This window comes from Alligator mississippiensis, chromosome 5 (genome assembly GCF_030867095.1).
Source record: "Alligator mississippiensis isolate rAllMis1 chromosome 5, rAllMis1, whole genome shotgun sequence".
NCBI classification, from domain to species: Eukaryota; Metazoa; Chordata; order Crocodylia; family Alligatoridae; genus Alligator; species Alligator mississippiensis.
In genome coordinates, this window is record NC_081828.1 from 49,952,147 (window position 1) to 49,966,557 (window position 14,411).

The following is a 14,411-nucleotide window of genomic DNA, read 5'->3' on the forward strand; positions in this document are numbered from 1 at the left end:
TGAACAGGAGTCCTTCACCCAGGATTTGTAGCAACTAAACTTGTTAAAGAGCATACAGTTGCCATGATGCATCACCTAGTTAATGGTCACTCAACTATATACACAGCACTTAGAGGATGTCAGGAAGAGAGTAGCATTCTGTGATGAACATAATAGTTGAGGAGTTTGCAAACCTGCTGCCCCAATACATGAGTCAGAGCAGTGAAAATAGAGGGAATTGCTCCAATTGCTTCTCTGAGTAACTAAAATCCGAGGGTTGGATTCTCCTCACATACCTGCTGAGGTTTACACCTCAATCAGCTGCTTTCTGCTTCTCTTGGAGAATGACAGAAGAATGGAGTCCTCTTCTCTAAGGAAGTCTGGCAGCCTCCAGACCGGCTTTGGTCCTACTCATCTTAACAATAGCACCTAGTTGTTCTGCATTCCCAAAGGAGACGACTCTATAGCCCTGGGGGCTGCTGGTTGAGAGCTCTCCCCATTTCTCCCACTCTCCTGAGCAACTTCTGCCTATTCCTTCCCCACAATATTGCCCCTGACCCCCATCTACCATGGAAGTTTAATGCACAAGTGGGTCACAAGCACCAACTCAGCTCATTGCTGAGTTTACTGCAGGAAGCCAACCCTGATAGTCTCTTCAGTTCACAGCTTTAGAATAGTCTGGGGGGAGGGTGGAAAGGGGAGATGGACTTAAGCAACCAAGAAGTCAGTGGAACAGACTGATGGAAGTGATGTGACAGAGACAGAGAGAGTCAGGGGTCCTGGAATGGACTCTTTCCGACATGCTCTCCCCTGACCAGCACACACCCTTGCTGGACAGCATCAACTTTGTGCTCTGATACAGACAGCTGCCTTATTCCCTCAACAGCAAGGGGAGAACTCATGTTCCAACTTTCCCCTTGCTCAGCAAGAGCTTTGGTTCAGTGGCTGGAGCACTCCTAGTTCCTACCAAGATCAAGTGAAGCTGAGGACTTAGCACCTCACAAGATCAAGCTCCCACTCTCTACTTAGTGGGCACGCCTTCTGATCACTAATGTGCCTTTAGTTTAGTACTTGCTTAACAAAGTACTAACTAAATGTGTAGTAACTAGAGTTACTGCACAGTAGTGCTGGCACATGGTTTTTTCTGACACTTACCGCATATTAGCCTAATTACACTGCACAGTATGCTACTAGCATAGTTTTTAGCCCCCATGTTACTGCGCAGTGTTATTAGGCTAATGTGCAGTAAGCATCTCATGCAGATGAGCTCAGTGTCTCCGTTCCCTTTCAATGGAAGAGATTTGAGATACCCAAACCAGCAAGTCTCCTGGCCCAGAATCAACCTTGAGGCAGCCACAGGACTCTTGCCAGGGCTTGCATCGTGCTCTCAGACAGTCAGCACCACATACAGTTGCTTGCTTGTTTATTTCCTCCTCTTCCCTGCTGCCGAACCCTTGGGGAGAGATGATCACTGCAGTGAATTGTTTGTTACATTTTCCATTCAGCTGCCTCAGCAGCACCAAGGGAGCTCAGCACACCAGGGCCCACAGGAGATGATAACTGCTCCCTGTTTGCACATGCAGAACCAACAGCAAGGCAGCAGGGTGCTGCTTCAGTCCTGGTGTGCCTGTTGCACAGGCAATGGCTGCAGGGCCCTAGCACAACAGATCTTGCACTGGGACAGATGCTCTCTAGAAGTAGGGGCCCAAGGGTGCAGTTGCAGCACACAAGATGGCCAGCTGACATGGATGGCCTGGAGGAACAACTTACTAGTCTGATTTCATGCAGGGTAGGTGAGTAGGTGCTACCTGCCCCATTCCTGCTCAGGTGACATGTGTCCATACCTACACACCATTTGGAGCCATTTAAAAAAAGGGGAATGTTTCAAAAGGGCAGCAGGTGTTATGTTCTAATACAGGGGTGGGCAAAATACGGTCCACATCTGGCCCGCAAGGCCCCTAAAAAAAGTGTAGAAAATAAATATTTATCTGCCCCTGGCTGCCTGTCAAAAATGACAGGAACCAGGGGCAGTAGTACCCAGGGGGAGCCCAGTGGGCTCCCACAACAACGGGACCACCCGGCCCCACCCCCCCAGCCAGGGCTTCTGGCCTGGGAGCACATGGCTGCCTCAGTGCGGTAACCTTAGGTATCGGGGGAGCGGGGGGAAGCAGCCCCTCCCTCACCCCCTGGCCAGCGCCCCGTGCTGCAGCTGCTCGCAGCCCGCATGGGGCTGCCTGTGCCCGCTCCAGACAGCCGCGCGTGGGCTGCGAGCACCTGCAGCAGGAAGCACTGGCCATGGAGCAGGCAAGGGCCCACTTTTCCCCACGCTCAGCACCAGCTTCTTCCTTGCTGGCAAGCAGGGGTTTGGGGCTGTGCGCTGCCCCCCACCTGTACCTCGGGGCTGGGGGGCACTGAGAGTGAGTTGTCGGAGAGCCAGCAGGAGCACGCGGCCTGCACCAGTGTCCCAGGGCCAGTGCAGGCAGGGCCCAGAGCAGGGCGGCAGGAGCACAGGGTCCCAGCCAGCAGGGGCTGTATGGAGCCGGGCCAACTCCCTGCTCTCCTTGCTGGTGCAACCCAACCCGGCTCCACAGACCCCTGCCAGTCTGCGTCCCTCTTTGGGCCCCACTGGTGCTGGCCCTGGGACATTGGTCCCAAGATGGTGACCAGGGGGCAGGGTACCTGTCAAGGGGTGGGGCACCAAGGAGTGAGGCTACCCAGGCAGCCCTTGACAACCTGCCAAAACTGGTTAAGCGGCCCTTCACCCAAAATAATTGCCCACCCCTGTTCTAATAGTTACTGGTTGGCAAGCTGGGGAATAGCAAGACTACTCCAGCTTTAACCCTGGATGAAGCGAGGTTTGAATTGTACCAGTGTTGACCACATATAATAGTTAGAACATAACAGCTGCTGCCCTTTTGACACCTTCCCTTTTTGAATCTGTGCCAAATGTACCCATGTCCTTACCCAGAAATTCCATTGTTTCCTACATCTGCAGAGAAGCTGCCAGTCCAGACACACTAGAGCGGGGGGTGGGGGGGAATAAATAAATAAAATAGCCCATGGGCTGGATCCAGCCTGCCAAGGGATTCTATCCAGCCTGCACCAGGTCCCTTGGACCTGCCTGGCCCAGGCACAGGGGGCAGCCCAGGTTGTGGCGCATGCAGCTGGTCATGCTGTGGAGTGAGAATGGTGCAGCAGCCAGACTCCACTTCCCAGCAGCACCCACACCAGTGGCTCCTTCCAGCTGCCACCGCTAGTATCTCCATTGCCACTGGACCCAGCCCTGTTGGCCTGGTACCCTAAGCCATCCACCATGCACCCACTGCTGGGGGCCTTAGATAAGCAGGTGGGAGACCTACCTGGCACCCCTGCAGGCAGGGCATGCCCGACTGGGCAAATGGGATGGAGCCACAGGCAGGGAGCACCATCTGTCATCAGGACGTGTGGGCAGGGCCAGGATTGCAGGGTGGTGATAGAATGGGGCTGGGGCCTGGGACACAGCTGCGATCCACTCTCCGCACATTCCTGTCTGCAGAAACGGCACCCTTCGCAGGGATATATGGGGAGTGGATTGTGACTGTGCCCCAGGCCCCAGTCCCATGCTGTCACCACCCTGTGATGCCAGACCTGCTCCCGAACACTGCTCACTGCCCATCTTATCCTCCCAGCCAAGCATGCTCCACCTGCAGGGTTCCCAGTCAAAAAAAGAAATCAACAACAAACAAGGAAACCACACAATCAGGTTCTGTTTTGCAAATTTCTCTTTCTGAAAAACAAGGGGCAAAAAATTTGAAGATGTCTGAAATATTCATTCTGACATTTTCAAAATGGAAGTTTTATTTGGAAAATGCCAAGATGTTCCCTTTGACATTTTCAGATTTCTGCCTTACTTTTAAATGGCATTTTGGGTTTAATAACATTGACCTAAAAATGTAAAAGATAGCAGTTTTGAAAATCCATTGATTTTGGAGTTAGTGTTATGCAAGTGAAATATCTTATTTGGGGTTCAAAATGATTTGGGGTGGCCCAAAACCTTTGTTTCATTTAAAAGAGGTTTTAGTTCAACCAAAACTATTCCCACCCCTCTTCAAAATCAGATACAGCCACCATACCAGAAAAATCCATTATTCATGCAGCATCCCTCAAGGATCAGGGCAGGATCATTCTCTATTAAGCCTATTCTGCTTTGACTAGACCCATTTGAGATCACTCTAGCAAGAGAACATCAGTCATTTCCTTAGGGAAACACTTACACTGCCTAGTGGATCTCATTGTTTGGCAACCTTCTGATGTCCTGCCAAAAATGGTCCAGGTTAATTTCATTCCAGCTCTTGGCACCATGGTGATGTACGTTATATAGAAGAGCATCCTCCTGACCATATCTTACAATACATTTCAGTACTCACAATGTCTGCAATACAAGGGAAGTACTTGATCCTCACACTGTATTTTTCACTCAGTGGTGCATGACCAACATATTTCCAGAATAAACCAAAATTAAAAGAAAAAAAAGAGAAGAAAAGAAAAAGATACCACACGGGGTGCTGGGGGAAAGAAAGATTGAGAGACGGAGAGTTGTAATTTTGCTTAAACTCGAGTAGTTCCAAAGAACTCTAAAATGAGTCTCTTGTGTCCCCCGTTTATTGTCTTCCCATGACTCCATCTCAAATCTTCAGTCTGGAAAAAAAAAAAAAAAAATGGTTTTCTTTAACTGCTCAGTCACTTTCCAGGATCCACAAGGGCCAGGTAGTGAGCCTGTTATACCAGTAAGCAGTAACTCACTTTAATGCCATTGGAGCTACTCATAAAAGCTGCAGTGTTGCAGCACTAGTGGCACTGGGTAGTTTTCCCCACCTCAAAGATCCAGCTCCTGGAATGACATAATGAAGTTAGACTCATAGCTCTCACTTACAGAGCAATTAATTTGTAGCCCTGATAGTTGAAGAGGGAGAAGATGACCCTAGAAAACATGATCCAAGTACACCCTAAATTCTTCAGACCAGAAATTAAGCCAGACTCATGATTCTTGAGCACTTGGGACCAGAGAACTGTAAGTAAGGATTCAGATTCTGTCTCTGCATAAAGACAGGTTCTTTGACTCTTACCACCAGTAAGAAAGATGCACTCACGGGGAATTGCTGGTCAATTAGGCTAATAATACACAAGTCAGAATCCAGATAAGTCCTCCGTAGCTCTGCAAGGCCTGCAGTGCAGCTGAGAGAAGCCAGTTGTCACCCACATACCTCCAACCCAGACTTCACAGTGCAACTCGGTGCAGGGGGCACCCAAAACCAAACCAACAAAACGCATCTTGCCTCCTGATTCTTTAAAAACAGGAACAAATAAGCACCATCACCATTCAGCACTTCTGAGAGGCAGGACCATCTTTGATCTTCCTTCCCCTACCCTCATGTTTTAGTCCTTCGTCTTTCACGGGGCCTGACTGGTGCTCTGCACATCAGTGGGAGGCGAGCGGGCTTTGGATCTGGCCCATAAGGAAGCACCATCCATGAAAGGGCAGAATTCTCAGCGGCTAGCACAATGTCTGCTCAGCTGAGGGGAAAGAACCGGTCCTGGGGGCACAAGGTGGGCAGTAGAGATACGAGTCCCGAGAACCTAGCAAAAGTGATATTGGGAAACCGGGGGCTCCAAACTAGATGGACATATGTTTCAGGGAAACCTTTTCCATGTTAAACATCAAGCACCAAGTTTTTTGTTCCTCTGCTCATGCAATGCAAGCCATTACCAGTCTTTATTCTCTCCCCCACCCCCACATACACTCCTGCTCCCACCTGCCCTTATTAATATTTGTTGGTGCCTTGTGAAACTGAGAACTGCTATAACAAAGCCTTGGGAAGTCCCCCTTAGGGTACATTTATTAAGCTGATGACCTTTCTGCTCACCTAGCCAGCATTAGCTGAGGCCCAGGGCTATAATAGTACAGGACACAATCAAGAAGATTGAGGTGCCTTGTCAGAGCTGGGGAGCAGTAGTGTAACAGCAGAGCCAGCAGGTCAGTTCAGAAGTACTGGATGAGGGGTGGGCATGTGTGTGTAAGTGCATGTGTATGTGCACTACAATAGCAGTGGGGCAGGTCAGGACTGAGGTGCATTATTAGAGCTGGAGGGTCAGTACTGTAATAGCAGGGGGTTCATCTCAGAATAAAAGTACACTGGCAGAACTATAAGGGGCTCAGGAGTGAAACAGCAGGGGACCCATGGGTCAGAAATGAAGCATGGTGACACAGAGAAACAGAACAACGAAGGTTGTTGACGGCCATGATTGAAACTCATTAAGAGAGTTGTGTGGGGACCCCAAATTGGAACAGCAGGGGGTGTAAGAAGCTACAATTGACATGCATTAGCAGAGCTGTGTGGAGGGCCCAGGACTGGAGTAGCAGGGGGTGCTGCAGGTCATGATTGACATCCATTAGCTGAGCAGTGTGAGGGCCTCACACTAGAAGAGAAGGGCTGCTGCAGGTCATAATTGAGATGTATTATTAGAGCTGTGTGGGGGAGTGAGGACCGGCAGAGCAGTGGGGTTTCAGCTCAGGACTGAGATGCATTGGCAGAGCTGGGCCAGAGAATCTGACATAGCATCTGCTTGCTGTAAATGTTGCTCATGACTCACAAGAAAGTTTACTAAACAAATGGAAATAATTCTTATTATAAAGGCACCCAGATGGTTTTGATGTGGAACGTATTTTGCTAGTACAGTAGCTTCTCCTGAAAGCCTCCTGTGGCCACAATCCCCTCCCAGCCTCCAACCCTATTCTACACCTTCCCACACACTCAGACACAGAAACAGGACTTGGGAAGTATTAAGACGACAAATTGTAAACAAAACACTCTTGAATCTGATGGCTCCAATCTGTAGCCATTCTGTGCATTTCCTTTCTTAGGGCAAGGCATAACTGTATTGGTACCAAAAAAAAAAATTCCCCTTTGTTGCCTGCCATCCCCACAATAAAAATTCATGTATAGCAGGCTCATTCCTAAATCTCAGTGTGATATTAACTGTGATTAATTATAAGCAGGGAAAGGGGAGGTGAAGAGAAGAGACTTGTCCACGATCACATAAAGCAAGGAAGAGAACCCAGGAGTGGCAGCCCTGTACTGCTTCCTGGCTTCTGCTGACCTCCACAGCGCTAACATGCACAGGCCAATTTGCAGTTTGCTTCTTTAGGTTTCTGAGCACTTAAAGTGTTTATATGCATGCTCCAGGAGTTGGGGGGGTGGGGAATGCTTTAATTAGAGTAGCTCTGAGAGCCACTCTAAGAAAGCACCCAGAGCATCTTGTGTATCAGCTTGAAAATGGCACCAGGGTAACTTTAATTAAAGCTCGTTCAATGAGCTTTAGTTAAAGCGCCCTGCCACCATTTTTAAGTGTGGGGTTGCTGATACACGAGATGCTGGAGTTTGCTGGAGCATGCTAATTAGCACACTCCAGCAGACCTGATTACATCAAGCCTGCTCCAACGTGTAATTATAGTGTGTTGGAGCAGCCTTGCTGCTCGTGTACAGGCGCCCTTAAGTTTTGATGTTTCCTGTCAATTAGAGTGGCTTTACCTCACAGAAAAACCCAAGCCCAAAGGCTGTTCCACATCTATTAGGTGCCTCTTGCTTTGTATTTGGTTAGTCAACACTGAAGCTATAACTAAAAATCACTAGGCTGGGTCACAACCAGTAGGAGAAGGCGTCTTAAGAACTGGCCTCCTCTTCATCTTTGTGACAGTAGCAGCTCTGGACTACTGGCCTAGGGGCAGATACAATCCGTAGACGGCACATTCGGTGTCCCAGTTACCGATTTTTACATCAAACATTATATTAGCCAATGAAAAGTTCAGAAGTTTTGTGCTGACGACTAAAAAGCTGAAAGCAAAGAGCAATTTGAACTGTTCTTCACCTCCTGACGAAAACCAATGAGGCAGAAAAATGCTCCATCCACAATCAAATTCTGCAGAGCAGGCAGCTTTGAACCTCGTAACTCCCCAGCTTCAGCCAACCCCATCAAGTGAGCAAGGAACATTGACTCAAAGCAAAGCTCCTAGCCAGGATCCATTCTGGATGGGCCCCGAGGTCCCATCTGGAAGCCATTACTATATGAAAAGAATTTCTTCCATCCAAGACAAAAGCAGCACAGCTCTTACTAAGCTGTCCACTGGAGGGTCTCTGCTGGCTCACCTGGTGTCATGGGACCTGGGGGCCTTGACTGAAGATCAGCTTTGGTTCTGTTCACAGTGCTAAATCCATCCAGGTGGATGAGAGGCTGTGATCTCATTAAGGCTCTTCAAGTATTTTATGCCCCCTGAGCAAGTCTTAGACAGCCTGAATAGAGCCTGACACTACTGTTAGACCGATCAATCTGCCGACTGATCTTTCCCTTATTCACCCTATTCTAATTCCCCTGGGAGGCAGCAGTAGGCTTTCTTTGCCAACCTGGAACAGACCCGAGTTGTAAGCCCTGAGAGAAGACAATACTAAGGAACTGATTTTCAAGTGCTCAACACCCACACTCCAAAGCGCTCCACCCCAGCAAGTCCCATAGTGACTTGTGGGAGGATTTTTTTGCCAAGTTCAGTTCCTCATATGAACCCAGTACAAATAATCTCATTTTTGAAACTCTGGTGCCTACAGAGGAACTCAACTCTGCAGAAAATCTGGTTCTGATTGGAAGTGATATCCATTTCTTTAACAGTTTATTTTGTTTTCTGTCTGGATTTTTTTTTTTTTTTGTCTACTTGATTTGACAGCTGATGCAGAGATTGTGACAAGCTGTTCCTGCTGCTATCACTGAACATTGTTACCTCTGCAATTGGAACCCTAGGACAGAGAAATGAACTGGGTGCTGCTATTTTAGAGCGTGCACACCGGATAAACCACTGATGGATTTGTCTACCAAATCCTGACCACAGGGATCCAGTCCAGGTTCTTGTCCTCCATGAGGGTGTCTGCATTACCTCCCTCCTGACCCTGGGTCCAGTATGAACAAAAGAAGCTCCATGCATTTGGTCCTGTTCAGGCACAGCAGAGACCAAGGGCCTTGTTGCACATTAATGTTGGGTGGATCCTGGAGCTCTGAACCCCTGGATTGTCCACACATTAACACCTGGAACTAAATTTAAGCACACTGCAGGTAGCTTAAAGCCACACCACTCCACGGCATGTGTATGTTTCGTGGTCCACTAGTAGGGCCACTCCCCACAGATGAGCAGCCCAAGTTGCAGTCCTCCAGCATCCCAGGATGCAGTGTGCCCTTCCCCACCCTTCTGTTCTGGGTGGACAGACTCTGCACCCCCTTAAGTCCACTGCCCAGGGCCTGGGTCTGGCACCAAGCCAACTCCTCCTTTGTCTCCAGGACTGGGACTCCCGCCCCCAGGGGTGCAACCCCATTCAAATGGCCTGTAAAGCACATGCCAGCTACCTAGATTGCAGGGTGGGTCCAAGAGTGGGGTCTAGGGGGTTGGGGGAGGAAACAAAAACAAGAAGGTGTCCAGATCAGGTTCCCATGAGCTGGGGCTTGCTTCACAGGGCAGGGGCAGTAGCTCCCCCAAAAGCACCTTCCCTCGCTGCTCCCACCTCTCAGCCACCGCAGGAAATACGACCAGCACCTCTCACACCCCATTCCCAGTTTATTAAAACTGGAGACCTTCTTTAATTTGCCTTTTTATAATTTTTATTTTACCCTTTAGTGGCTGACTTCCTTCATTTCACCACCCTTCTCACCTCCATTTCCTTTCTACCTTCTCTTTCATAATTCACCCCCCCCACCCCATTAACTCTCTGCCTCCCAGTTTCATGTTTCTGACCCTCCCCTCCCACTCTGTAACCCATCTCTCACACCTCCGGAGCTAGAGCACGGCTAGCAGCTTGTTTGGGCTCACCAGCCCTGTAGTGGCAACTCACAGCTGTAGCTACTAGTCATGCCCTACTCACCAGCCCTCCAGCAGCAAGTCACAGCTGTGCAGGTGGAAGACGGTCAAAGGTTTTTAGCACTGAGATGCAACTGCTTCTAATTCAAGCTAACACTAACACCAATCCACATTTGAGCACCAAGTGTAAAATGTAAGAAGCCCTAATAGTTAGGCAAAGGAGATGGCTTCATTAGGTTTTGAGTGTGAGCACCTCTATCCTGGAGAACCTGAAAGTGTCACCAGGGCGGGGAGGTGATGATTATGTCAGCTCTGATGTGCTCCTGGGGTGCTTACTCTGGCTAATTGCTGATCTCTGGCATGCTCATTTGGGGTTTACTTGGTCAGCAGCAGGCCCAAGGACAGAAGGAAAGTTCTAGAGATGTGGCCTATGTGCTTTGCAGGTCCCATTAGCTTGGGGAAGTCTCCTCTGTGATAGTGGAGAGGACAGCAGTAAGCAAGGGACTTTATGGACCATCCCACTAACAGCCAGCCAGAATTACTACATCACATTGAGATGAGGACATATTCCATTTCATCACTGGGTTGGCAATGCATTACTGAATGGCAATAACACATGCCAGGCCACAGGGACAATGGACTGTTCATTTGGCTAGAAACCTACCCAGAGCATATCATGCTACAGGCAATGATCTGGTAGGTGGGAGTTTCATCAGGAATACTAGAGAAGTAAAGAGAACTACTTACAGCAGTTCTAGTTAGAGACACATCCAGGCAAAACCCCACTGAGATGCAGTCATGTTTGGCCAGCTCGCAGCAAGACCAAAGGGGAGGCACCCAAGAATGTTCTATTCCCTGGATTAGCCAGGTACTGTTGGGCAGAGAAACCACCTAGATCCTAGCTCATAATCAGTAACCTCCTGTGAAAGACTTAGATCAACAAAGAGGCTGATTCATGGAAACTAATGAGTCTCTTTCCACAGGGGTACCTCTTGGCACAAGAAGCCAGCAGAATATGATGCCAAGGATAGTATTGGCAAATATCCCATACAGTTTGTTTTCAGGCCAATAGTTCCTTCTCTGATAGTCCCTTTGCAGACTTACTGAATGAAAACCCAGAGTAGTAAAAAGATCACAATCCATACAGGAGGAAGAATTCCCTTCCCTGAATTCAACTGATTTTTTATTTATTTATTTATTTATTTATTTATTTATTGGGGGGGGGGAGAAATCTGTGAAGGACCAGAAGAGAATATATAAATGTTCTTGGGACAAATACAAGCAAAGGATCCCTTCTTTCAACCCCTATATACCAAGCAAAATACCCTCCCTTCAAGTGCTGTGTGCCAGGGTAGTCAAAATTAGTGGAAGACCAAGGAGGGAGTCAAACATAGGCAAGATGGGACACCACAAGAGCACACAGAGGAAAGAGATTTACTTCATACTTCCAGAACACAAAAGAATTATTGATTCTTAAAGTTTACAAGGAAGTGAAATGCATCACAGCCTCTTTCTCCCATTGCCTTACTTTTCTGGAGACAGCAGGGCACCTACAGACTGAGGGCGAGCAGCCTTCCAGCACCCAAAGCTTAGTTACCTCCAGCATCTTCTCTCCATATCCTGACTCATGCCCAACCTATTGGTTGGGCCTCCTGTTGATACCAAACAGCACCATGCTTTTGTCTGCCAGGCCAGGACAGTATGTCCAGTACAGAGGAGGTAGGAAGGGAAAGAAGTTATTCTGACAAAAGGTGGCATTTGACTATTTAGTGCATCACCATCTACAGCCAAAGTCTTTAGTGACATTTCCCCATTAATTCTTACCTCAGGCAAGTCCAAAATTTACTCGGAAGGCTGTGACCAACTGTTCTGGAACACAGTACCATGGTCATGGTGGTGGTTGGTAGCCGCAGGTGCTACTGCTATCCTTTAACAACTCAACTACTACCTCTCCTTCTCCCCCTGCAATAGGCTGGATGTAGTTTATATAGGCCCTGGGCTCCTCCCATTCCCAGAATCCTCCAAGAGGATTGGCTAATTAGAGACCACTGTTTGGGTTATTCCATCCAGGTAACAGCATATTTTGGCAGAGGGCCGTAGAGCCCTAGTGGCAGCTGTGCATGATTTGGAATAAAATATGAAAGAAAAGCAACCCCGAGCAGGTAGCCCTGTTTCACTGTGGGCTCACCTCCTAAATCCATGGAGACCAAAGAAGCAGACCCAAGAGGTCATATTGCAAAAATGTTTTACAGAGGACTTGGCAAGGAATTCCCTTTGGCCCATCTATGAAGGTTGCCAGAGAGAAAGAGATTGGATGATTAGTGCAGACATTTCCCAGGCATATTGCTGACATTTTGCTAAATACCAGAGCTCTTAGAGACCTGAATGAAGAGGAAAGTCACCCTGATATCCCCTTGGAATCCATAGAAGTTATATTACATTTTGCAAGTCTATTCCCAACTCCTATGAATTTCCCTGTGTGCTGGAGTCCTGCCTGCTCTCCCTTTAGTTGTATCTCCATCACCACCACATCCCTGAGACTGATGACTTAGCTGTTTCAGAACCATGTCAGATGATGACATGGAGATGAAACTCTTCAGGATTATAGGAGCTGCCTAGATTAAAACTGAGGCACATAGATTGGAAGAAAACCTGTTTTGACATAGGCCTCATGCTCTATCTGTCGTGTTAAGAAGGTTTCAGTCTCCATTCTTTTTTAACCCAGCTCGGTTCACTAGTGCCAAATACTTTTAAAAGAACAAAGTTAAGAGCAGAACAAGCAGCCACAGTGTGTTATTATTAAATGGTTTCAGCTCCACATTCTCTTAGCCCCTGGCCTATATTTCAAGAGTGTCCATCATAACACTATCCATCCATCCAATCTGTCATGCATTTCTAGATCATCCATCATAATACCACACATCCACCCATGCAGTTTGCTATGCATTTCTCTAGTATCCATCCTCACGGCATGCAGAATACAGGTGGTTTCTGTATAGGTTGGCCTATCTAACCAGTTCCCCCTTACCAACCTATTCTTGCAGAATAGGAGGTCCTGAAGGAGTGCTGACGGTGGAGAGAGTAGCGAGAGAATGAAGAAGCCAACTGCATGGGAGAAGCATGAGGTGGCAGCGTGGCACTCGGTTTAATGGGCTGTGGCTGATGGTTCCATGGGCATTGTCACTACTGGCCCTGAGTCTGTGCTGCTGGGGGTTTGCCAGCACTGCCACTGCCACCGCTGTTGGCCCAGCACTGGACCAGCATGCCTCTGTCGCCTCCTCCAGCCAGGCGCCTCTGGACTGGCTGCTCACCGACCGGGGACCCTTCCACCGAGCTCAGGACTACGTCGACTTCATGGAGCGTTATCGGCAGGGATTCACCACCAGGTACAGGATTTACAGGTGAGAGGCAGAGCAAGTGTTTGTTTCCTACCAGTCCATCTCTTTACTTGGACAGGAGAGAAGGGGACAGAGGTGATCGAGACAGCAAGTGGGGTGGAGTGGGCATGCTGCCACCCTCTCGTGGTCTAGATCAGGTCTGCTCTGGGTGAAATTCCTCCCTTCCCCACTCAGGCAGAGGGTCAGTTAAAAGACTATTCATTTCTCAATTCCCTTGTAATCACTGCCCTGGCTCTCAGGAGTCACAATCCCAGCTGGTATTGCATTTCTCAGTATTAGTGGTTAGTACCGGCACTCACCCAAGAGAATAAATGAATGAAGGCAAAACTCTGTATTTGTGAATGACATGCTTACATCTGAGAGGGAACCTGCAGTTTAAATATAAAGGATTGAATTCATTGAAGCCAGGCCTGAATTTTACCCAAAGAGTTGAAAGCAAATACAACCAACCCTTGTTAACCCTCCCTGCATTACTCTGCCAAACATAGGTAAATTTTACCCAATAGAGAGGTTGAATAAAAGACTGAACTTTCATTGTCTAAATAAATTAATACAGGCTGTTTTGTGATGCTAGCTAGCTCCCTGCTTCATGTTTTTTAATACATTGCATATGATCTTTTATTAATTGATTCATGAACTCCGGCAACCCACAAAGACCATCACAGCTGTATGTTAGATTGCAAGCTGAGTTTCTTAGACCACACGTTGTTGTTTATCTCAGATATTACCATAGTGCCTTGGAACCCATGTCCTGGACTAGTTATGAACCCCATCGCACTAGGCCATTACAAACACAGAACAAAAAGATGATCTCTACTCCAAAGAGTTTACAATCTCAGTTAAGACCTGGATTCCAGATAGACCCTTTAGGTTCTACTGTGATAGAAGTTAATAATACATTAAATAATAATGGTGGCCATTGGATAAAGAAAAGGTTTGGTAAGCCAGCTTAACCCAGCTCCACTAGTTTATTGATTGTAACAATTAGGAACATAATCAACCAGCAGTGAGGAAGGTATTCCAATCTGTTGAATGGCTGTAGCAGTTCATGGAGCAAGCTAGTCATACTTACCTAACATCCTAATAAATTTAGCCTGCTTGTTCACAATGTATTAATCAGTGGGATACTTCATATGTCATCAGTCCTTTACAGCATTTGCCAT

General features: G+C 47.8%; 1 protein-coding gene across 3 annotated transcripts in view; it reads left to right on the forward strand.

Annotated features, from left to right (window-relative positions):
- BRINP2 (BMP/retinoic acid inducible neural specific 2) overlaps nt 1–14,411 on the forward strand; it is a 56,992-nt gene that overhangs the window by 17,023 nt on the left and 25,558 nt on the right. For 2 of the 3 annotated variants that reach the window (XM_006272949.4, XM_014596058.3), the window contains exon 2: nt 12,895–13,251. In XM_006272949.4, the coding sequence (XP_006273011.1) occupies nt 12,971–13,251 (281 nt within the window). In that variant the 5' untranslated portion in view covers nt 12,895–12,970. The remainder of the gene's footprint in view (nt 1–12,894; nt 13,252–14,411) is intronic. The other variant, XM_019500299.2, reaches the window with a different exon arrangement.